Here is a 25,669-nt window from a genome sequence, read left to right as displayed (position 1 = left end):
TGTCTCTTGTGGGGAACTTCTGTTGGCCACGCCCCCTGGGAGGCGCCAGCTGGGGTTGAGGTGGTGTGGTCCTGAGGGGCACAGAGCAAGGGGGGGCGGGCTGGGGGCACGTGCAGTAGAGAACGAATAGTGCAGACCTATTGATTTTTAAAGCATTTATCCGTTATTTCTCTATGTGGCGGAGGACGGACCTTTCGGCAGTGCTGCCGTGTGGACTCAGGACCCCCAGTCCCTTCTCCAGCCCTGCCCAGCTGGCCCTCTTTCTCAGGCGCACCCCCAACACGTGCAGAGCCCAGGGGCAGGTGCAGACAGAGGCCCACGTGCTGTCTGCAGACACGGAAGTTCCTGATCAAGGCAGACTGTTCATCAGGGAGGCTTTATCCTCCTACCTTGACAGATACGCTTTGTCTTAAAGGTTCTATCTTCTTTGTTTTTGTTTCTGGATGTGCTGGGTCTCTGTTCCTGCACGCAGGCCACTCTGCAGTTAGTGGCAGGCGCTGGGCTGCTCACTGCGGTGACTCCCCTGTCGCAGAGCACGGGCGCGTGGCCTTCAGGAGTGGCGCACAGCTTGGAGGCTCCACAGCACGCAGAAGCTTCTCGGGCCAGAGATCAAATCCACGTCCTCGGCGTCGGCAGGTGGTCCCGGGCCACCAGAGAAGGCCAGGCCAGTGTGCTCTAAGAGTGACCCAGAAAGGCGGAGGACCGCGCGGGCTCCCGGGCCCGTGGCGGGGGGAGCGGGGCCCTGATCCTGAGAAGCAGCCTCGCGTGCACAGCCAGCCCTTGGTGAGCCCCCAGGAGGAGGACGGCCCAGGCAGAGAGAGTGCTTAGGGCCGCTTCGGTGGGCAGCCCTCGGACCCCAGGCACCTGCGAGGGGGTCTGACAGGTGGAGGACGGAGGCCTGGCCTCACCTTGTTGGCCCCACCAGCTGCTTTCAGGGACAAGGGTCAGAGCCGGGCCCTCGAGGATTCGGCGCCCAGGGCGGGTGCCCTCCAGCCGGGTCTGGTGCTGGTCCCGTGCCCCTGACGTCATCTTCACCGAGGCCTCGGTCCTTCCCCTGGGTCCTTCCCGGACTGCCCGTCTCCCCGCCCCGGTCTGCTCTGGATCCTCTGGTCCAATCCTCAGCCAGACCCTCCACTGCTTGGCGCCCTTGTCTTCTCATCTCTCCAGTCTGGCAGTGGAGGTCTCCATCTCCCTGCCTCGTGCTCAGCTTGCTGACGGCCTGCCGGGTGAGCCGTGCAAGCACTGTAGCACCCCAGCCTGACCTCGGACCCCAGCTTCCTCCTGGTTCCCCTGGAAGCGCTTTCAAGCCTCCACCACTCTTCTCAGACTGCTGCCCTACCTCTTCTCGGTCACTCTCAGCGAACGGCCTTGCTTCCCGTTTCTTAAGAAAATAGAAATCACCAAAGCAACATCTTACTTCCCTCTGCAGTTTTACTCTCGAGATGACGACGGCTGTGAGGATGAGGATGGAGGGTAATACCTAACTTTTCCCACCGTAACTCGATCTGCCGCCAGGTCCCCCTCCTCCTGTCTCCGAGGGAAGGGGGCTGCCTCCCCCGCCCCCGCCCCCGCCCCCGCCCCCGCGGCCGCAGGAGATCCATCCACCTCGATTTCAGATTCTTTTCCCTTCGGCTCCTCGTGGACCTAAGAGCGTCAGGGACCTCCTTTGTCTAAGGCTCTGCATTTAAGCTGCAGTCGCTCCTCTGCCTCCCATTTCCAAATCCCCTCTAACCCACTGTGGTCTTATTTCCGCCCCAGTAACTCCGCTGAAGCCACGCGGACCAGGGTAAGCGTCCCCTCTGTTGGCTCAGCGAATTGGGTACATGAGTCCTTCCGCGCAGCATCTGACACGAGTGAGCACGCTTCTGAACATGCTCTTTGCCCTTGACGACCGTGCTTCTACTTTTCTGGCCAACTGTCTGAGTCTCCTTCCCTTCCGAGTTGTCTTCCTCAGAGTTCTGCCCTCGCTGCTTCTCTTCTCGCTCATTAAACTCAGCACTGGCTGGAGGAAGGTGCTCAATCAATATCAAATTATGTATGCAAATCAAGGGGCTTCCCCAGTGGCTCAGCGAGTGAAGAATCTGCCTGCAATGTCGGAGACGTGAGTTCAATCCCTGGGTTGGGAAGATCCCCTGGAGGAGGGCGTGGCAACCCACTCCAGGATTCTCGCCTAGAGAATCGCACGGACAGAGGAGCCTGGCGGGCTGCAGTCCATAAGGTTGCAGAGTCAGACACAGCGGAAGCGACTGAGCGCACAAGCATGCGTGCAAATCAAGCAGTGGCTTCAAATTCAAGTGCTCAAGGGTATAAGCAAGAAGGAGCAAACTTCTTTGGGAGGGATACATATTTCCAATGATAAATGATGTATTACTTACTGCAGCTGGAGTCCACTGAGGGGAAAAAGCCATAACAGCTTATTTCAGACCTAATACAGCTATATGTTAGCAACAGAAATGACGTGGCTATCTTACTAGAAATACAACAAAGAGATTACTTAGCAGCTGTCTCCCGCACTGTCTTTTCATTTTGCTCTGTAGCTCTTGGCAGAAAATCTAGAAGAGAAAAATAAAATAAAATAATTAAGCCACACTGTTTTCCTAGACTAAATGATTTCTGCTCTTCTGAATAACAGATCTTAAAAGGTGGTGTATGTTCTATGATTGTTAGGAATAGAACATTTTCAAAATTGTTCTTCTTACCCCTAGAGACATGTGATTAAACTTCATGATCGTTTTCTCTTCCAGGACTCATTGTAAAGTCTCCATGTTCCAAACTCAGAACTCGAGGGCCAGACATCAGCCTCAGGGTCATAATTAGATCTTGAAACCACCCACTTTGAAAACAAGAATTCCACAGAGAACTATTTAGGGCTCTGTCTTCATTGAGATAAAGAGACGCCACATGTTGAGCATTTATTTATTCACTCATCATTCAGCCCCAAATGATTATGTTAACAGCCTCAAAAAGTCATCTTAGAATGGATATTATTTAGTGTATGGAAAGATGACGGAAAGATGCTTGGTAAAAGAGATGCTGAGTTTACTTCTGACTGTATTTGGCCTCTGCCTGCCAAGGTTTCTTTTCCCCACCTTCAGAATGAGCTCGCCAGCAGGACCCGCTTGGCGCCGTCCTCTGTGTTATGACCCCGTCCATCCTCGGTGCCGTCGTTTTGCACGTGCCTTGGGTCGTGTGGGCTTTGTGCTACTTTCACAGCTCTGTGTGACTCTACTTCAGCAGAGGGAGACCCTCGCCAGTGCAGGGAAAGAAGGACTCGTCAAAATCAAATCAGAAGTCAGGGCTCATGGCCTCCTGACTTGCACAGTTCATGTTTTTACAACACAAGTATGAACTAGAACAGTGATCTTACGGCCACTTTAATTTTTATTGATGTGTCCAAAAATGAATATGGCTAAAAGAGAGACAGATGAGGCAGGTGCAGATTTTGTAGAAAACACTGTTAACGCTTTCAATCTTTTGATGTTACCCAAGTGCCCAGTGATGAAAGTGAAAGAGGAGAGTGAAGAAATTGGCTTAAAGCTCAGAATTCAGAAAACTAAGATCATGGCATCTGGTCCCATCACTTCATGGGAAATAGATGGGGAAACAGTGGGAACAGTGTCAGACTTTATTTTTGGGGGCTCCAAAATCACTGCAGATGGTGACTGCAGCCATGAAATTAAAAGATGCTTACTCCTCGGAAGGAAAGTTATGACCAACGTAGATAGCATATTCAAAAGCAGAGACATTACTTTGCCAACAAAGGTCTGTGTAGTCAAGGCTATGACTTTTCCAGTGGTCATGTATGGATGTGAGAGTTGGACTGTGAAGAAAGCTGAGCACCGAAGAATTGATGCTTCTGAACTGTGGTGTTGGAGAAGACTCTTGAGAGTCCCTTGGACTGCAAGGAGATCCAACCAGTCCATCCTAAAGGAGATCAGTCCTGGGTGTTCATTGGAAGGACTGATGCTGAAGCTGAAACTCCCAATACTTTGGCCGCCTCATGCAAAGAGTTGACTCATTGGAAAAGACCCTGATGCTGGGAAAGATTGAAGGCGGGAGGAAAAGGGGATGACAGAGGATGAGATGGCTGGATGTCATCACCGACTCGAAGGACATGGGTTTGGGTGGACTCCGGGAGTTGGTGATGGACAGGGAGGCCTGGCGTGCTGTGATTCATGGGGTCGCAAAGAGTCAGACACAACTGAGCTACTGAACTGAACTGACTGATGTGCCCAGTAGAGTAGAAGGCAGAGTTGAATGCAGTGCCCAGCCCAGAGTAAGAGCCCAGTGCGCGTCAGTCAGCACAGGGGTGGGGAAGTCGTTGCCTGCAGTAACGGAAATGTGTGGCTCATGGCGGGTGGGGGTCATAGGGAGTGGTGGGGCTGGTGGCGAACTGGAGCGCTCCCAATTTGCCTAACGGCATCCATGTTTAAAAAACCGAAAACCACGTGCTCGCCAAATGTAAACATGTCCAGAGATTTAGTGTTGTCCCAGCTTGAGTGTCAGATCTCTGACATAAGCTACCTCTTGTCTTTCCTCTCTTCCCCTTTCGACATGCTTTGCTTCCCCCCTCCAGCCACCCCGTATCTCAGACTACTTGCTGCTTCAGCCAAGAGCTGCAGTGGCAAAGTTTCTGCCTCATCTCAAAGAATGAGTAATGTCCATCAGCAGAGAAATGGATGAAGAAGAAGTGGTGTATATACACTCTGTGTGTGTGTGTGTGTGTGTGTGTTTACAGAATGGAATATTATCAGCCGTCAAAGAGAATAAAGTAATGCCATTTGCAGCAATATGAATAGACCTAGAGATGACCTTGTTAAGCAAAGGAAGTCAGAAAGAGAAGGACAAATACCGGATGAGACCATTTATGTGTGGAACCTAAACTTTGATACAAATCAGCATATGTAGGAAACAAAAGCAGACTGACGGATACAGAGAACGGACTTGCGGCAGCAAAGCGTGGGGGCGGGGTGTCGGGGAGGAAGGGTTGAGAGTCTGGAATTAGCAGAATTCCAAAAGTAGCAAAGTGTCATATATAGGATGGATAACCAAGAAGGTCCTGTTACATGGCATAGGGAACTGTATTCGGTATCCTGTGACAAGCCACAATGGAAAAGAATATGAAGTAGAGTACACATGTATATCTGAGTCACTTTGCTATACAGAAGAAATTCACACAATATTATCAATCAATTGTACTTCAATAAAATGAAAAAACAAAAACCAATCAAGAAATGTGCCTAGATTTGAGAGTGTTTGCTTACATGTGAACCAAGCATCATTTAAAACATTTTATATTATGTGTATAACACATGTTCTTCACTTGAAAGTTCTAACAATATAGAAATAAATAAAGTAAAATGTTTCTTTCATCCTCTCCTCTGCCAGTCTCATTCCCCAGATAAATATTACTAGCTGTTTGGTGTGTATTCATCCAGATTTTCTTCTGAGCGTGTAAAGTAACATGTGTGTGCACAGACTGACAGACACAGATTGTGTATACGTAAAATACCATTAAAATGCTGCATCCCACTCTGCATACGTTACAGACTTTCGTAATAGTATGATTAGATCTCATTCTTTATAATTGCCGTTCTTTCAACAGTTTATCAATATATAATAGTTAACTTAATCAGTCCCTATTGCGACATTTAAATCGCTTTAGCTTTTCTGTGTCCAGCTCTCTACAAGGAAATGTGATAGAGAACCCCACTTTCAAAACCAGACACCTGATGTTCTCCCCCACACCTGCCTCTCTTAAGATTTTCCATCTCAATTCCAGAGCTCCCCGGTCACGAAACTCCATCCTTCCTGTCGCTCAGGCCCAAAGCCTTGGGGCATCCCGGGTTCCTTTCTTTTTCTCCACATCCATGGTGTCCACACCAGCTCGGCTCCACACTTCCGCCTTTACCCAGGAGTCGGCTCTCAAGTCTCTTCTCGACCTGTGTGTGCGTCAAAGTTGTGTCCAACTCTATGTGACCCTGTGGACTGTAGCTCAACAGGCTCTTCTGTCCGTGGGATTCTCCAGGCAAGAATACTGGAGTGGGTCGCCATTTCCTTCTCCAGGGGATCTTCCCGATCCAGAGAGCGAATCCCCGTCTCCTGAGTCTTTGAAATGGCAAGCAGATTCTTAACCACTGAGCCACTTGGGAAGCCCACTATTTGGTATACTATATAATTTTTCTTATTTTTTTAAAAAAGAGATGCATTCGAAAAATAGAACTTAACCTGAATGTGGTGGTGAGGGTACAAGTGAATGAAATCTTTCAATTCAAGGATTTTTCATCTGGGTTCTGTGAACGCAGATCTCTGATGGATATTTAGCATCTTTTTACATGAGCAACGTGGCCAACCAAGCAGCGTCATCTTAGCAGCGTCCCTGACTTTGTCACCAACAGGTGGTCGTTGTTTAGCCACTCGGTCGTGTCCGGCTCTTTGCGACCCCATGGACTGCAGCACGCCAGGCTGCTGCTTTCACTATCTCCCAGAGCTTGCTCAAACTCACGTCCGTTGAGTCGGTGACGCCTGCTCATCTCGTCTCGACTCATCCAACCGTCTCGTCCCCTGTCACCCACTTCTCCTGCCCTCAAGGGCTCACGGATACTTTGGGACCATACTGTAGGTGCCGTGGCCGTCCTGAACTCGCTCCGCCTCTCCGCTGCTTTGGCATCACAGCGAGTCCGCCTTGCCTCGAACCCGCCCGTCCCTCCCCCGCCTCTGGGTATTGCTCTCGCCACTGGGTCTTATTCTTTAACGTGTTAATGAAGAAGCACCTATAATACCTTCTTGCTAATTTGTTTTTTTAATAGTCATATCTATTTCAGTATAATTGGCTTCATTTTATGCATTTAAAATTAGAGTCTTTATCAAACTGCCACAAGGGTCCATGGTACACAAACATTGAAGAGCTCTGTTCATCAAAGGAACCATGATTTGTTTGAAGGAGTAAGCTACTCATACAGATCATCACTGGGCAGTTTACAAAACTAAAGTGCCCCCAAATTTCAGTACCAGGATTATAGATGCACGAATATTCAGGGCTGTTGTGTCCTTCATTCATTCAGCCCATGCTTATCTATATATTTATTTAAATTATTCACCATAATCTTTTTATTATTAATTTTTTATTATGACCGCGCTGGCTCTTGTTCTGGGTCGGGCTTAGTTGCCCTGTGGCAGTGTGGGATCTTAGTTACCTGCCCAGGGATCGGACCTGCGTGGAGGGTGGGCTGGACCACCAGGGAGGTCCCCCAGTGCTTGTCTGTTAAGTGCTCCCATAGGCAGTGCTCTGTGAATCGGAGGTGCAGCTCTCTCCTCCCCCATGCTCCCTGTGGAGCCCTGAACACGACTCTGACTGGGGACGCACGTCAGAGCCACTCTGCGGAGCCTGTCCTCCTGACTCTCTCCTCTGCCCACCTCTGCACGTCGGAGAGCTCAGGCCTCGCTCCTGACTTGCTTTGTACTCTCAAAGTATCTAAAAATCTGTCGAAATGTAAGCCTTTCTTTTTACACTTTACAAGTTTTCATATTTAATAAAAAATTTCATTTCTATTATTTCACATTATTAGTTAATTAAGGAAATAAAATGTATGTTGGTCATTTTCACCCTCAAGTTTACAGAAGGTAAAACAAGCCTCCCTGGAGTTTCTTGCTTTTCTCCTTAGGCGATCTTATGCCGCGATGCAACATCCAAATGCTAGTGATTTCCAACAGACCAGATCTCTCCCTCAGGTCCCGACTCACGCACACTTACCGTCTCTGCTTGGGTGCCTCGTGGCCTCCCGAACTTCGCATAGTCACACGGATTTCTCCCTCCTGCTTCAGTGAGTGGCGTCACTCTCCATCCTTTGGCCCAAGCCAGAAGTTGCCCAAGGGTCTTCCTTGAAGCCTGCCTTCCTTTCACTTGCTTTCCCTTATCCTGAATCAGCAAGTAATATTGGTCCTGTATTCATCGTGCCTGTGACGTGCTCTCCTAAGTGTGGCCAGCAGGTCGGTGCTGGTCCGTGACGAGACAGGTCCGGACATTCAGAGTCGGCACTAGACGCCTTTGTGCTGTTGTGCCTTGTGTGTGCAGGCTCAGTCACGTCCAGCTCTTTGTGTCCCCACGGACTGCAGCCCTCCAGGCTCCTCTGTCCATGGGATTCACTCTCCAGGCAAGAATATGGAGTGGGTTGCCATTGCTTCCTCCAGGGGTTCTTCCCCACCCAGGGACTGAACCGGTGTCTCTGGCAGGCGGATTCTTTACCACTAGCGCCACCTGGGAAGTCAGAAGCTTTTGGAGTGGTTTGAAATTGTCATAATGCCGTGTTCGCAATGGCAGACTCGTCTCACTGGACAGGGTGTGACCACCTCAGTTCTGGTGAGCTCAAATAGTGAGTCATCCGTGGTGCAAGTTATGTGGCAAATAACCCTGACCGTGTCACAGTGTGTGATTACTTCTGACTGCTTTATCAGCTGTACTCTCAAAGGATCTAAAAATCTGTGGAAATGTAAGCCTTTCTTTTTATACCTTACAAGTTTTCATAGTTAATCAAAAATTTCATTTTTATTATGTCATATTGTTAGTTAATTAAGGAGATAAAACGCATGTCGGTCATTTTCACCCTCAGTTTACAGAAGGTGAAACAAGCCTCCCTGGAGCTTCTTTTGTTTGTCTGTTTGGTTTCTGGTGAGAAAATCCTTGTCGTCTCTGAATGTGGCAGGAGTGTAAACCCAAAGGTGCAGGGGGAAGTGATTTTGAAGAAACAAAGAGCTCATGTTTGTTTTCTTCGGGACTGCGATCCCTCACACACCGAGTTCCGTTTATAGCCGTCGCTGAGGCTGACATCCTGAAAGCATAATGCTTGGTGATACGTAGAGACGTCCTGGCTGGGACGCTGGGAGCCATCACAGTGTATAGGGCGGTAGGGGCCACAGGGACACAAAAATGTCTCTTTCACGGCGTCCAAAAAAGTTCAGTCCAAAACCATGAGAACTTTCTGAACAAAAGGATATTGGATTCGAAGGCTGATTGAAGCAGGTGTTCAGTGCTTCACATATAAGCATGAGGGCTTTACAGGCTTCTTGGTAAGTAGCCTTTCAGCTCGCCAAGACTAAAATCCACATACAGCTGGTGAGACACTGGTGAAAGATGGTTTCAAAGGTATTTGCTAGGAATGTTGGGCAAGTCCCTAACACAGAGCGTCGCTCAAGTGCTGCTTCCAGAGCCCCCACAGCTCAGCCTGTCTGGAACCAGCTCATGGTGCAGAGGGATAACTCATGGAGTGATTAAAGTCAGCACTGCGTTTTTTCATGGTAGCACGATTGTTTCACTCACATTCCTGTTTAGTGCAGTTTGAACATGATGGTGATGTGAGGGAAGAATTTCTTTTTTCAGCTGTGTCCCTGACAACGCCGTCTGAACTGTACAGATGAAGGATTAGATTGTCAACAGACGTTGACTGGAGTTTACATTTTGTGTGGGAGCAGGTTCCGATGGTGCAGAAAGCATCCTGAAGACGTCACCCTGATTTAGAGGCTGCACCAGGATGTGAATCAATAGATCATCTCTCTCATGAGAAAGTCCTGCCATGAAAAGAAATGTTGGTGCAACTAACCCGTGGGCTTAGTGCCGTCCTAAAGATCACGATTAGGTAAAGGCTGCTGTGTTACATTCCGAATCATTCTGAGTTACTTGATCCTGTGGAAGCAGGCCATGAACAGCTGTTGCTACATGCTGAGATATCAGGATGATCAAGAGGACAATTGTTTGAGAATGTTCGATTTACAGAAGAACTCTGTACATTTCTGTAAAATCAGAAGACAGTTTGGCCCTGGCTTGTTGAAGATATGAACAGGACAAGCAGGACTGCTTATGTATCTAATACCTTCAGTGTTTTTTTAACGATCTTAGTATTCCACACAAAGAAGAAACATGTTTATCGATGGCTGATAAGATCAAAGGGCAAAAAACGAAAGCTAGGAGCTTGGAAAAGCAGAGTTTCTACAGATCATTATGACACACATTCCATGATTTAGCAATGATCAATGATGCAGGTGGTGATCTCGGCACTGCACATCTGTGAAAAGCTATCAGAAGACACCTTAAGGTTTGAGAAGGCATTTTGAATTTTATTTTCCATCAAAAGAAGATCTCTGCTCAGAAAATTCATGGATCCAGAATCCATTTCTTTCATCAAAAGATAACTTAAATTTAACCATAACTTACAAGATATACTGGCTAGAACTGGCTTCTGCTGAAGGATTTAAAGAACCTGAAAATGTAGTCGCACTTTCTCCATTTTAGATGAAACTGTAAAATGAACAAACCGAGCTTGCTGAAATTGCTCTAAAACCGCTTCTGTTTCATTCTGTGAGACTAGTTTCTTTCCCATTCTTATTATCACCATCATATTATTATTATGAAAATAAAACTTGGAAATAGTTTAGATGTACTTGATCCCCTACAAGTAGCCTTGCTGGCAAACGCACCCAGCTTAGAAAAAGTATCAAGCAAGAAGCAAGTCAATTTGCCATATTAAAATTTTTATTGTGTGTGAGCTCAGCCATCTCCAACTCTTTGTGACCCCATGGACTGTGGCCCCCAGGCTCCTCTGTCCACGGGATTCTCCAGGCAAGAACACTGCAGTGGGCTGCCGTGCCCTCCTCAGGGGACCTTCCGACCCAGGGATCGGGTGTCTCTGGCATCTCCTGTGTTGGCAGGATTCTTTACCAGCTGTGCCACAGTGTGTCTACACTCTGTGTTCACTCACAGTGCGCCTGCTGCTGCTGCTGCTGCTAAGTGGCTCCAGTCATATCTGACTCTGTCCGGCCCCCTATATAGACATTTAATACAGGGATTCATCTTTTCCCTCAAAATGAAAAAAGTTTCAAGTGTAATAGTGATCCTAGGTATTGGTTGCCTACATGCATACTTTCAATGTACAAACAGCATACAATTTTCACGGTCCTTTTTCCTTTTGTTTATGTTGGTACTACTTATTGCAATATAATTTCCTGTTGGTTGAACTAGGAATACAAAATTGCAGTTTTTATCTTGCGTGTCTTTTTATTTCACTTTTCTAGTGATTCATTTTTATTAAGTTTTACGAAGTATCAGTTTGCAACACACTGGAAAATTTTTGAAGGTGGTCCTTTACCAAAGAGAATTTAAGCAGTACTGCCTTAGGGGACTTAATAGAAAAATGAGACTTTTCATGAAAACATAACCTCTGAAAAGAATTAGTTCTCTTCCAAAGTCTCTCAAACTATCAGACATGTTCTCAGTTACTTTATTTTGAACCAGAAAAGAGTGTTGGGCCTGAAGTAGCCTCAGTCAGTGGGAGATTTTGCTGCTTACAGAGGTCACCTAATGAAATTGGTGAATAAAGGAGAAAGGAAATTTCACACGGATCCAGTCTCCTGCCTGGTGTTATTCACTCGTAATTGCAAATATTGGCATCATTGCAGACAAGCCTTTAAAGATCATTTTTAAAGCAATCCAGTAAGTGGCTACGTATTGTTGTTGGTAGTGGTCAGTCATGAAGTCATGTCCAACTCTTTGCGACCTCAGGGACTACAGCACACCAGGCTCCTCTGTCCTCCACTGAGTCGGTGATGCCATCCAGCCATCTCATCCTCTGCCGTCCCCTTCTCCTCCCGCCTTCAGTCTTTCCCAGCATCAGGGTCTTTTCCAATGAGTCGTCTCTTCATACCAAGTGGCCGTAGTATTGGAACTTCAGCTTCAGCATCAGTCCTTCCAATGAATATTCAGGACTGATTTCCTTTAGGATGGACTGGTTTGAGCTCCTGGCAGTCCAAGGGTCTCTCGAGAGTCTTCTCCAACACCACAGTTCAAAAGCATCAATTCTTCAGCACTCAGCTTTCTTTATGGTCCAACTCTCACATCCATACATGACCACTGGGAAAATCGTAGCTTTGACTATATAGACCTTTGTCAGCAAAGTGATGTCTCTGTTTTTAAATATGCTGTCTAGGTTTGTCATAGCTTTCTTTCCAAGGAGCGAGCATCTTTTAAAACAGTCGCTGTCTGCCGTGACTTTGGAGCCCAAGAAAAGAACTCCTTTCACTGCTCCCACTGTTTTCCCGTCTGTTTGTCATGAAGGCATGCCATGTCATGGGCTCCCCTGTGGCTCAGCTGGTAAAGAATCCACCTGCAATGCGGGAGACCTGGGTTCAGTCTCTAGGTTGGGAAGATCCCCTGGAGAAGGGAAAGGCAACCCACTCCAGTGTTCTGGCCTGGACAATTCCATGGACTGTGTGTAGTCCATGGGGTCTCAAAGAGTCGGTCATGACTGAGCGACTTCACTCACTTGCCATGAAGTAATGGGACCAGATACCATGATACTAGTTTTTTGAATGTTGAGTTTCAAGTTTATCAGCTTCTGTTTTTCTGAAAATGTTTTTATTCTTTCATTTTTGAAGGATATTTCAGCACTTTAAAGTTGTCCTTCTAACTGGTTTCCGTTATTTCTGATGGCAAGTCAATGGTAATTTTTACATATTTTTTTCTCTAACTGTGTCTTTTTCTCCAGCTGCTCTTATCCTTGGTTTTTGTTTGTCTTCAGCAATTTGATTACGATGTTTCTTTTAATAGTGTTCTTTATCCTGCTTAGAGTGTGTTGAGTTTGGATCTGGAGAATTCTGGTGTTCACCAAACTTGGACAATGTTTGGCCATCATTCCTTCAACTGTTTTTCTTCTTCCCTGACGTCCTGGTCCTCCAGTTACATACAAATCAGACACTGTGTGTTACTCCACAAGTCACTGATGTTCTTTCCATTTTACTTTCAACCCTTTTTTCTCAGATTCAATTTGGAAAGTTTCTATTTCCATTTCTTTAACTTTACAAAGAACTTCTTCTGTAATTATATTTTCCATTCCTCTCTTCAGTGTATGTATTTATTCTTTTTTAATCCTGGAGCGCACTTATAATTAAAAGTCCTCATCTACCGGTTCTGTCGTCTTTGATGTTTCTGGTTCTCTTGACTGAATTTTCTCCTGTTTATGGGTCATATTTTCTTCTCAGCAGGTACTGTAATGTTTTTATTGGATTCTATATAGACTTTATGAGTCTTCTATTGCTATGTGACAGGTTATCAGGACCCTAACAGCTCAGAGCAGCCTGTTTTTATCTCACAGTTCTGCAGGTTGTAAGTCTGATGTGTTCTGCTGAGTTCTCTGCCTAGAGTCAAGGTGTTGGTTGAGCTGAGCTCTTATCTAGAAATTCGTGGGAAGACTCTGCTTCCAGGCCCACGTGGGTTGTTGGTAGCACCCAGTTCCTTGTGGCTGTGGGTCAGAGGCCCTTGTTTTCTGTCTGCTGTCAGCCAGTCTACTCTTTGCTCTTGAAGATGCCTGCCTTCCTTCTCACGTAGGCCTGTCTTCAAAGCAGCAATGGTGTGTCACATGCTTCTTAACTCTTTGAGCCCCTCTGATCTCCTCTTTTGCTTCCAGCTGGAGAAAACTTTCTGTTACGGCCTCATGCGATTAGATTAGGGCCACCTGGATTATATAACAATCATGGGAATGATCTCTCATAACATTTACAGAGTCTGGGAACTAGAGGATATGGAATATTGAAGGCCACTCCTTGAAATTCTGCCTACCACAGTTACAAGTGTTCTGATGTCGAGAGTCAAGGTTTTTGATGCCTTCTTTTAAGTATTGAGATTTATTTCTGGCAGGTGTTAAATTTACTTGCAAATCGGCTTGATTTTTCAAGGCATATTTATAAGCTTTGTACAGTTGACTCTTGAACAATGGGAATATTGGAGCACTGACCCTCTTGTAGTCAAAAACCCACCTACTGCTATCTGCATGAAAAAAAACAGAAATTGAAAGATGACTCACCCAAGGTCAGGAAGCTGAAACAGTTTGGATAGAATCAGGACTCAAGGTTCAATGCACGATACTGGATGCTTGGGGCTAGTGCACTGGGACGACCCAAAGGGATGGTATGGGGAGGGAGGAGGGAGGAGGGTTCAGGATGGGGAACACATGTATACCTGTGGCGGATTCATTTTGATATTTGACAAAACTAATACAATTATGTAAAGTTTAAAAATAAAATAAAATTAGAAAAAAAAAAAAGAATCAGGACTCAGACCCCAGTTCTTTTGAATCCATGTACCGTGATCTCATGGAGAAGGAAATGGCAACCCACTCCAGTATTCTTGCCTGGAAAATCTCATGGACGGAGGAACCTGGTAGTCTACAGTCCATTTTTTGCATTCTCATCCCTGCATATCTCAGGGTATCCCAAGCAGATCCTGGAGCTCTTTGTCTGCAGGGCTCCTTCCCCGAGGGACTCCACCCTGCAAATTCCAGACTTTCAGCCACTCCCGACCCAGGGTGAGGGAGCGGTCCAACCGGGATGGGAGTTTGCAGATATGGCCTTGGAAGAAAAGCTATGACAAACCTAGACAGCGTATTAAAAAGCAGAGACATCGCTTTGCTGACAAAGGTCCATCTAGTCAAAGCTATGGTTTTTCCAATGGTCAGGTACAGATCTGAGAGTTGGACCATAAAGAAGGATGAGCACCCAAGAGTTGATGCTTTTGAACTGGGGTGTTGGAGAAGACTCCTGAGAGTCCCTTGGACTGCAAGGAGCTCAAACCAGTCCATCCTAAAGGAGATCAGTCCTGAATATTCATTGGAAGGACTGATGGTGAAGTTGAAACTCCTATACTTTGGCCACCTGATGCGAAGAACTGACTCCTTGGAAGAGTCCCTGATGCTGGGCAAGATTGAAGGCGGGAGGAGAAGGGGATGACGGACGATGAGATGGTTGGGTGGCATCATCGACATAATGGATATGAGTTTGAGCAAGCTCCAGAAGACAGTGAAGGACAAGGAAGCCGGGCATGCTGCAGTTCATGGGGTGACAAAGAGTCTGACATGACCTAGCGACTGACTGAACAACAACAAAATCCAAAGAGAATTTTAAATAATTATTGAAATGATTAAAAGCCTATGTTTTATCTGCCCTCATGTCCCTACAACTCTGACAAATCAGATGATAAAATACAGGTGGGGTGGGGAATGGGACTTTTGCTGGCCTACATTCTAAACAATTGCTGAGGTTACCTTTTGAGTTTTAATATTATGTATGTAAACTTTAAATTGTGCATTATTATAGCTTCCTTTATTAAACAGTGACATGCACTTATTTTGAAAGCACATAGCAGTACTTACTAGCTGCTGTTGTTATTCACTCAGTCGTGTCCAGCTCTTTGTGACCCTGTGGACTGCAGCACGCCAGGCCTCCCTGTCCATCACCAAGTCCCGGAGCTTACTCAAACCCATGTCCATTGAGTTGGTGATGCCATCCAACCGTCTCATCCTCTGTCGTCCCCTTCTCCTCCTGCCTTCAGTCTTTCCCAGCATCAGGGTCTTTTCCAATGAGTCAGCTCTTTGTATCAGGTGGCCAAAGTATTGAAGCCTCAGCTTCAGCTTCAGTCCTTCCAATGAATATTCAGTATTAATTTCCTTTAGGATTGGCTGGTTTGGTCTCCTTGCAGTCCAAGGGACCCGAAACAGTTGAGATTCTAGCAGTAGCCACTCAGAATCATTTGAACTGGCTTTGAATATGCGGAGTTTGCCACAAAGTCCTTTTGGGTTTTTCCATAAACATCTTATGAAAAAACCCAAATGAACTTTTTGGCCAACCCAATAGTTTTTGTTTCCATCCCACGCAGTATAAGAAACTCTCCTGTTTAAACGGTAGGTTTGTATATGTGCAATCTAGAAAATGGCACAGGTGATCTTATTTGCAAAGCAGAAGTGGAGACATAGCTGCAGAGGACAATTGTATGGACACCAAGGAGGAGCTGGAATGGACGTATATACCCTACTGATGCTAGGTATAAAGTAGGTAACTACTGAGAGCTTACTGTGCAGCGCAGGGACTGTACCTGATGCTCTGCAGTGACCTAAATGGGAAGGAAACCCAAAGACAGAGGGCACATGTACACACAGAGCTGATTCGCTTTGCTGTACAGTGGAAACTAACGCAGCCTCGTAAAGTAACTCTACTTCAATAAAAATTAATTATAAAAGTGACTAGGGATGGGATAAACAACAGTAGCCCCGTGGTTGTGAAAGTAAATAACGTGAGTTAAGTCTTTGCTTGAACGTGACCACTTAAGAGTTTTGATTTGTGTTTAATGTAAAGTGGCGAAACCAAGTAGACGATGAGAGGCGTCCTGTTTATGTTTGTTAAGTAGAAATTTTAGTTTACACCTGAACTATTTTACCAAAATTTGATTAAAATTTGATAAAATGATGTTTATTCTCTTCTTTGCATTATTAATGGTTTGTTTTAAAACCAGAGACTAAATCAAGAACATAATGGTTATTGCTGATTATTACATGATTATTACTGAAAATAATTCCATCACGCAGAGGGGAGAGGTGTTTAAGAAACGACATGCCCCTGGTGCTGAACACGTTAGGTGCTCTGTGGGAAAGCCCACAGACAGAGCAGCCTGGCGGGCTACACTCCAAGGGGTTGCAAAGCATCAGACACGACTGAGCGACTTCACTTCCGTGCCCTGAACTCTGACCTGTCTCCTCAGCTCAGGGCGACCGCTTTCCCCTGCTTGAGTTTCCTTCCCCTGCATCCCGGTTTGGAGGGCACCCCTAGGCAGAAAGTCAGGACAGTGATCGGGCTCGCCTCTTTTGCTTTTCCTCTCCAGAATCATAGGCCCTGCTCTTCGCTGTCCAGTCTCTGAAAACCGTTTTTAAAAATGTATCTTTCACTGTTTATGGCAGAAGGGCTCCTCTGGTGCCCTCTAAGTTTTGTGTATATTTCTGTTTCCTGGGTTGGCCTGTGAGTTCCATACACGTAGGTGCCGTTATGGCATTAGAGTTCTCCAGAGACACAGAAGCAATAGGATACATATGTATTTGGAGAGAGATTTATTTTAAGAATCGGCTCACATAATTGTGAGCTGGCAAGTCTGCAGTCCACAGGGAAGTCTGGAGGCTCAGCCAAGGTTTCTTTTCTTTTTCTAATTTATATATGTTTCTTTTTTGGCCATACCATGTGGCATGTGGGATCTTAGCTCCCTGACCAGGGATAGAACCTGTCTGTGCCCCCTGCTCCTGCAGTGGATGGAGTCTTTAACACTGGACTGCCAGGAAGTCCCTCAGATAAGGGTACTATCCCGCATCCTGGAGGCGGAATCACTTCTTCTTTGGGAAACTTCACTCTTTTCTCATTAGAGCTTCAAAGGGTTGGATGAGTCCCACCTACCTGGAGTGTAACCTGCCAACTCAAAGTCTCCTTAGAGGCTAATCATACCTAAAAATTAACCCTCCCAGCAACACCTAGACTGGTGTCTGACCAAACAGATAGGCACCATAGTCTAGCCAAGGTGGTACAAAGAATTAGCCATCACACAAATAATAATATTCATTTTTATACTCCCAGAACCTAGGGTGGTGCCTAGGAATTAAGGACTAAGAAATAAGACTCCGGGAATAAGAAAATAATGTGAGAAATAAGGGTGGAAGCAGAGGTTGCAGTAGCTCATGAGAGACTGCTATTAAGTAGCTAGCCATATTCCGTGGGCAGCGTGGGAGTCTTCTAATAGTGTTAATGAGGGGAATGGGTGATGTAGTCTGTCTTGAAGGCAGCAGGGAGACTGAGGTGTAGTGTGCAGAATCGTGATGGAGCTGGGGCAAGAACGGCGAGGCCATGAAGAAAGCAGTGTCCTGGGGGTGGAGAGATCACAGCAGTAGGGGGACAGGTGGGAATGGAGCAGAGGGCCTGGAGAGAGAGAGAAGAGGCAAAGGATTAGGAAGAGAGAGAGAGAAGAGGCAGAGGATTAGGAAGAGAGAGAGAGAAGAGGCAGAGGATTAGGAAGAGAGAGAGAAGAGGCAGAGGATTAGGAAGAGAGAGAGAAGAGGCAGAGGATTAGGAAGAGAGAGAGAAAAGAGGCAGAGGATTAGGAAGAGAGAGAGAAAAGAGGCAGAGGATTAGGAAGAGAGAGAGAGAAGAGGCAGAGGATTAGGAAGAGAGAGAGAGAAGAGGCAGAGGATTAGGAAGAGAGAGAGAAAAGAGGCAGAGGATTAGGAAGAGAGAGAGAAAGGCAGAGGATTAGGAAAAGAGGCAGAGGATTAGGAAGAGAGAGAGAAGAGGCAGAGGATTAGGAAGAGAGAGAGAGAAGAGGCAGAGGATTAGGAAGAGAGAGAGAAAAGAGGCAGAGGATTAGGAAGAGAGAGAGAAGAGGCAGAGGATTAGGAAGAGAGAGAGAGAAGAGGCAGAGGATTAGGAAGAGAGAGAGAAAAGAGGCAGAGGATTAGGAAGAGAGAGAGAAGAGGCAGAGGATTAGAGAGAGAGAGAGGATTAGGAAGAGAGAGAGAAGAGGCAGAGGATTAGGAAGAGAGAGAGAAGAGGCAGAGGGTGACTCCCTTGTTGGACAGCCAACACTGAAACTTCATGTAGTTTCCTGGTCTCCTTACTGCTGAACTTCCTGAATACTTTTTTATTTTTTAGAAAGAAAATTAAGACCTTTTATCTATTTATTTTGGCATGCAGGGTCTTCGTTGCCGTGTGCGGGCCTCTCAGTTGCGGGGAGGAGAGGCTTCTCTCTGGCTGGAGAGCGTGGCCTCCGGGCATGTGGAGCTCAGTAGTTGCTGCGCCCCGTGGCGGGTGGGATCTTACTTCCCGGGCCAGGGATTGAGCCCATGTTCCCTGCATTGCCAGGCAGGTTCTTAACCACTGGCCACCAGACAAGTCCCTGAACTTACTGACCACTTTAGAGAGAGCTTTAGAAAGATGTTAACAAAACTCTGAAAACCAAATATCCTATTCTTTTTTAAACAAGAAAAATTTATTTCAACAACTCTACATCTATACATATAATTTCTTACTCTGCGATGACAACTGTTAGGCTTCTCCATGGCCTCTTTCGGTCTCAGCCATATCTAATCACAGGGTTTTGTATAATTGTAGTTATGTTGTATATATCGTTTCATATTCTACTGCGAGAGAATACTAATTTATAGCTACGTGGCACCACATACATTATTTAACAACAGAAAGGCTTTATGGTAAATTGATCAGCCGTAGTTTACTGAACTGTTTTCTTTTTGTGGGACACTTGGATTTCCTACTGGGTTTTTGCCATTATAAAAAATGACGGTATAAGTGATTTTATACCTAAAGCATTTTTCAACACCTATATTGCAATATAATTGACATGTAATAAAGTGCACATAATTAAAGCATACAGCTTAGTAGTTTTTGAGATGTATATCGAATGAAATATCACTACAGCCAAGATAATTAAGATACTCATCACCATCAAATGTTTCCTGGAATGCTCTGGCAATCCCAGCCTCCCACTCCTTCTCACCTTCCTGCTGCTTCTTTACAGGAAATCACTGAAGTGTTCTCTGACACTGCAGATTCGTTCCCATTGTTAGAATATTATATAAATGGAATCACTCAATATGTACTCTTTTTTTGACCTGGCTTCTTTGACTCAGCCTAATCACTTTGAGATTTATCCATGTCATCAGCAGTTCATCCCCTTTTAATCCTGAGGAGTATTTCATTTATTGATGTGCAAGAGTTGGCTTATCCATTCACATGCTGACGGCCAGTTGGGTTTTCCGGTTTTGGAGGTTGCAGACAAAGCCCTATGCCATTCGGGTACAAGTCTTCGCACGTGTGCTTTTCCCTTGGGTCAGCACCTAGGAGTAGAATGGCTAGATTACGTGGTAGGTGTGTGTTTAATGTTTTAAGAAAGTGCCAAACCTTGCAAAGCATTTTCATTCCCGCCAGCGGTGAATGAGAATTCCAGTTGCTCTGCGTCTTCATCGGGAGGTGGTCTTTGTAAACTGCGCCCCTCTTTCAGGCACGCGGCGGTCTCTCACTGTGGTTTCCAGTCATGTTTCCTGGTGACCAGGGACACTGAAAATCTTTTCATGAGTTTATTTTACATCTGTGTGTCTTCTCTTCTCACACCTATCTATGTGGCTACACCGGGTCTTTGTTGTGGCAGGAGGGATCTTTAGATGTGGCCTCTGGGTTCCAGTTCCCTGACCAGGGCTCCGGCGGGGCCCCTGCGTTGGGAACATGGAGTCTCAGCCACTGGACTCCCAGGGAGGTCCCTGTGTCTTTAGTTCAAGCCTTTTGCCCATCTTTTATTATGCTGGTTGCCTTCTTATTACTGAGTTCTGAGAATTCTTTATGTGTTGCTGTATCAGGTTAGTTATCAAGTAGGTACTCAATGAAACTATATTAAGAAAAGATATATTTTGCCCTTGTTATAAGGGAAATCTGTTTTCAAAACAAAAATATTAATTACTGTCACTGAAAAGGACTGCTATTGTTATCCTGGAATATGTTTTACATGGTAAATATTCTTGAATTATTTTATTTCCGCAATTTTTAGTAGCTTCCTTTGCGTTTGTCGGGTTATATAAGCATGACTTCCATAATTAGTGATATTCCTTTCCTATTAATTCTACTACCTGTTTTTCCTGCCTTTTCACCATGGCAAGACCCTCTAATAGTTTATTAAATAATGTGTGTGATGAAGAGTACCTTTGTTTTGATTGCTTTTAGGAAACATGCCACTAATATCTATATATCCACTAAGAACAATATTATTAAGGCTTTTGTCTAGTTTTCACAAATCCAAAGTCAAGCATGTATGTTATATTTTATAAATTTTTCTTGAAGTCTTCTAATATACTGAGTGTCAGCAAAGTATATGACGAGTAAGTTAATATTATGAGAAGAATGTATTTCGTTTTTGGTTACTTTCCATTTTGCTTCGCAGGTTTTTCATCCTTGGCTCTGAGCTCTGAGGAGGCTTTCGCGCTCACTCGTCTTGTGGCTCAGGCTCCTGTACCGCTCACCTTCTCCGCTGGCCTCGACGCTGTCTCTGATCTGCTCATTCGACTTTCCCCTTGGTCCTCACCACCTTTTACTCTTCCAGTTAGATGCTCTGTCAGATCGACCAAAACTCTAATCTCCAGGACGCTCCAGGAGCACTCACTCGCCTCTAATCATTCACTTCCTCACCAGTGCTCAAAACTCAAGATGTTCAAGCTGGTTTTAGAAAAGGCAGAGGAACCAGAGATCAAATTGCTAACATCCGCCGGATCATAGAAAAAGCAAGAGAGTTCCAGAAAAACATCTATTTCTGCTTTATTGACTATGCCAAAGCCTTTGACTGTGTGGATCACAATAAACTGTGGAAAATTCTGAAAGAGATGGGAATACCAGACCACCTGACCTGCCTCTTGAGAAATCTGTATGCAGGTCAGGCAGCAACAGTTAGAACTGGACATGGAACAACAGACTGGTTCCAAATAGGAAAAGGAGTTCGTCAAGGCTGTATATTGTCACTCTGCTTATTTAACTTATATGCAGAGTACATCATGAGAAACGCTGGACTGGAAGAAACACAAACTGGAATCAAGATTGCCAGGAGAAATATCAATAACCTCAGATATGCAGATGACACCACCCTTATGGCAGAAAGTGAAGAGGAACTCAAAAGCCTCTTGATGAAAGTGAAAGTAGAGAGTGAAAAAGTTGGCTTAAAGCTCAACATTCAGAAAATGAAGATCATGGCATCCAGTCCCACCACTTCATGGGAAATAGATGGGGAAACAGTGGAAACAGTGTCAGACTTTATTTTTCTGGGCTCCAAAATCACTACAGATGGTGACCGCAGCCATGAAATTAAAAGACGCTTACTCCTTGGAAGGAAAGTTAAGACCAACCTAGATAGCATATTGAAAAGCAGAGACATTACTTTGCCAACAAAGGTTCGTCTAGTCAAGGCTATGGTTTTTCCAGTGGTCATGTATGGATGTGAAAGTTGGACTGAGAAGAAGGCTGAGTGCTGAAGAATTGATGCTTTTGAACTGTGGTGTTGGAGAAGACTCTTGAGAGTCCCTTGGACTGCAAGGAGATCCAACCAGTCCATTCTGAAGGAGATCAGCCCTGGGATTTCCTTGGAAGGAATGATGCTAAAGCTGAAACTCCAGTACTTTGGCCACCTCATGTGAAGAGTTGACTCACTGGAAAAGACTCTGATGCTGGGAGGGATTGGGGGCAGGAGGAGAAGGGGATGACAGAGGATGAGATGGCTGGATGGTATTACTGACTCGATGGACGTGAGTCTCGGTGAACTCCAGGAGTTGGTGATGGACAGGGAGGCCTGGAATGCTGCGATTCATGGGGTCGCAAAGAGTCGGACACGACTGAGCAACTGATCTGATCTGATGTAGCATTAATTAAAAAACATTTTATGATGGAATTCCTCTAATTTTGATGCCAGTGCTTCTCTTAAACTCAAATTTTGCTAAGGGCTCTTTTCTTAAGGACAACCTGGCATTTGTGACAGAAAAACGTAATTAAGAACTTCAATGGAAAATTTTCAACTGTGCACTACGTAATTTTGAAGCACTAATATTTTGAAATGTTTTTGTGCTTTCTTTTCCCAGCCCCAAATTATTGGAATGTTCTCTGGAGCTCTGGGGAGGACACTCAGTGTGATGTCATGGTCTAGGGCATTCCAGGCCCAGGTCTTGCTCAGCCAGTAATTCTGCACGGCTGTGAACAGCTTGGCTGATTGCACAACAAAGGATCCTCATCCCAGAGTTTATCCCATGTCCACACATAAAGTGAGAGTCATCAAGAAGTTGGAAACAGAACTCCCAGAGCCTGGTTCCTGGTACTACATGCAGGGCGTAGGGAGCTTTGAGCTGCTGGTGTTCTTTCTGTGTAAAATACAACCTCTCTTCCCTGGTGGCTCATCAGTAAAGAAACGCCTACCAACGCAGGAGACATGGATTCTATCCCTGGGTCAGGAAGATCCCCTGGAGAAGGAAATGGCAACCTGCTCCAGTATTCTTGCTGGGAATTCCCGTGGACAGAGGAGCCTGATGGGCTCCAGTCTATGGGGTCGCAAAAGCGTCCTACAGGACTTAGCCACTAAACAACGAAAGTAGGAGCCACGTGGATTTCTGACAAAGGTGTTCCTGGTCGCAGAAAGCCCAGAATTACCATTAGCTGCGCGCAGGACTGTGCTGTGTATCAAGGGACTCGGGTTTCTGATCTGCTTTTGTTGCCAGCTGGATGTGTAAGTTTAGGAAAGCTGAATGGCGCTTCTGAGCCTCACTTTCCTCCTCCATGAAATGGAAAGAGTGAGCTGAGCGATTTCTACAGTCTCGGAAAGGAAAAGCATGCCTCCGTGCTCTTACTCTGGGCGGAGGGTGGAACCGGGATGCACCGCGGGCAGGTCAGGCCCGGTCTCCCCCGGGGCCCGGAGCAAGCGGCGCGGACAGGGTCAGGTCTGAGTCCTCAGCGCAGCCCGGCTCCCCGGGCAGGCGTGCGTCGCCCCAGAGGCGAGAAGGCCAAGCGCCGAGTTCAGGCTCGCTTCCTCCCTGTGCCTAGGGTTTGACTCAAACTAAGAAAAGGTTCTGTTTTGTTTTCCTTCCCAGCTGGGAGCTGATTTCAGGAAGACTTCCGTCTGGGGATGTATTTGTTGTAAAGAGTGTCAAGTGCGCTGAACAGTCAGCCCACGCAGTCACAGAAGGAAAACCCGGAGGGACACGTGCCGGCCGCAGACTGCGGGTCGCCTCCGAGCACGCGGGTCCCTCCCCCAGTGCTGTCCCGAACATCGTTGCTTTCCTCCCTTTCTTGTGCACTCGTCACCTAAGCCCTCCAAGTGCTCATCAGTGTTTTTCCTTTGTTGGCCATCACTCACAGGATGATTTTATCAACCATGAATTTTCCCTTAGCTAATGATTGCGAGCAGTGGGAAGCTGGCAAAGTAGAGAAGAGGTGTTTGTGTGTGCACTGAGGGCTCTCGCGTGTGTGTGTCTGTGTGTGTGTGTGTGTGTGTGTGCGCTGACAGTTTGGGCATTTGCGTGTGTGTGTGTGTGCGCGCTGAGGGCTCACATGTGTGTGTGTGTGTGTGTGCACATGTGTGTGTGTTCATGTCTCAGGCATTTGCGTGTGTGTGTGTGCGCACTGAGGGCTCACGTGTGTGTGTGTGTGCACATGTGTGTGTGCTCATGTCTCAGGCATTTGCGTGTGTGTGTGTGTGCACTGAGGGCTCAGGCGTGTGTGTGTGTGTGTGTGTGTGTGTGTGTGCTGATGGCTCAGGCATTTGTGTGTGTGTCTGTGTGTGTGTGCCCTGAGGGCTTGGGCATGTGTGTGTGTGTGCGACAGCTAGGGCATTTGCGTGTGTGTGTGTGTGATTGGGGAAAGCGGTCTTGTGCATGTGTTTGGTGGGGGAAGAGATCTGATTGCAAAAGTAACAAATACTCCTTGTACAGTTATTTCCAAAATGGAAAAAGATAAGAAAAAGAGAATAGAAACCAACCACATTCCTAGCAAATCAGGAACAACTGTTGTTAATATTTTAGTATGTAGTCTTTTTTGTTGCTCTCCACATTTTTGTTAAAATAAATGAATTTTAGGCCCCACGCTTTTCAACCATTTTGCTGTTTTCAGTTTCTAAACAGCCCTGCCTGCCTGGGAAGTCGCTTCAGTCCTGTCCGACTCTTTATGGCCCCGTGGACTGTAGCCCGACAGGCTCCCCTGTCCGGGGGGTTTTCCAGGCGAGAATACTGGAGTGGGCTGTCATGCCCGTCTTCTGGCCCAGGGAGCAGACCACGTCTGCTTGTCTCCTGTGCTGGCAGGGGGTTCTTTACCACTAGTGCTGCCTGGGAAGCCCCACAAATAGCCCCACAATCAGCGTATGTGTTCACGCTGTGACTTCCTTCAGAGAGTTTGGGGAAGACCATACTGGAGAGTATGAACTTGGTTTTTTTCACTTTTAGGACTCCTGGCTCTTCTTACTAAATTGCCTCATTGAAAACGACACAGCCTCTTTCAGCATCCGCCCTCTGTGCTCTCACTGATGACTGAATGCTATTTATTTTTCAAATCTTTGATAAGCTAATAGATGAAAACAGTATCTCATTTTTGTGTTTCCCTGATTGCTAGTAATATTGAACGTTTTCGCATGTTGATTAGCTCTTTCTATTCCCCCTTCTGTGAATTATCTATCCGTGTCATTTGACTATTTTCTCTTCTTTATGAGAATATTTACCCATTTCCATTTTTATCACAGCTATTTTCCCAGTGTGCTGTTTTCCTTTAATTTCTATAATGATTTTTTGATCCACAAAATTTTAAGTTTTCATGTATTCAAACTCGTGGTCTTTTTCTTCACAATGTTTCCCAGTGTTTTTATACTGAGAAAGTTTCCTGCATGTAGAGACCAGGTTAATCTCCACTTCCATTTTCTCGGTTGGTTTGAATTTTCAGATTGTTCAGTGCTTTGGGATTTCGTTGTGTATTTAGCATAAACATTTGTGCTTCTAATTTGCTTGCCAGTTTCCCCTTTATCATTGGTTATAATAGATATTCTCCGTTGATATAAAATGCCTCGATTATCACATTCTGTATTGAGTTCTTTTACATACTAGGGGATCTTTCCAGGCTGTGATCCTCTCTCTCCCCACATTCTAACACCAGGAACACTCCCCCGACCACAGTTCTTCTGATATGTTCTGAAACCTGGTATTTCTTGTTTTCACATTGTTCTTGGCTCTTCCTGCCTATTTATTTTCCAGATGAATGGTAGAATCATTTTTGTGGAGTTCCAAAAACCTCCCTTTGGGGTTTT

General features: G+C 45.8%; 1 protein-coding gene across 3 annotated transcripts in view; it reads left to right on the top strand.

The window, feature by feature from the left end:
- Positions 1–25,669, top strand: part of EFCAB11 (EF-hand calcium binding domain 11) — a 169,615-nt gene that overhangs the window by 124,993 nt on the left and 18,953 nt on the right. The window contains exon 6 of one of the 3 annotated variants that reach the window (XM_061429688.1): positions 20,795–21,116. The exons of the other annotated variants lie outside the window; for them this stretch is intronic. Coding sequence (XP_061285672.1) covers positions 20,795–20,822 — 28 coding nt within the window. The 3' untranslated portion in view covers positions 20,823–21,116. Of the gene's footprint in view, positions 1–20,794; positions 21,117–25,669 lie in introns of those variants that run through there. 3 annotated transcript variants of the gene reach the window in all.

Source organism: Bos javanicus, chromosome 10 (assembly GCF_032452875.1).
Source record: "Bos javanicus breed banteng chromosome 10, ARS-OSU_banteng_1.0, whole genome shotgun sequence".
NCBI lineage: Eukaryota > Metazoa > Chordata > Mammalia > Artiodactyla > Bovidae > Bos > Bos javanicus.
Note: the sequence above shows the minus strand (reverse complement) of the source record. Positions and strands in the feature narration are given on the sequence as shown.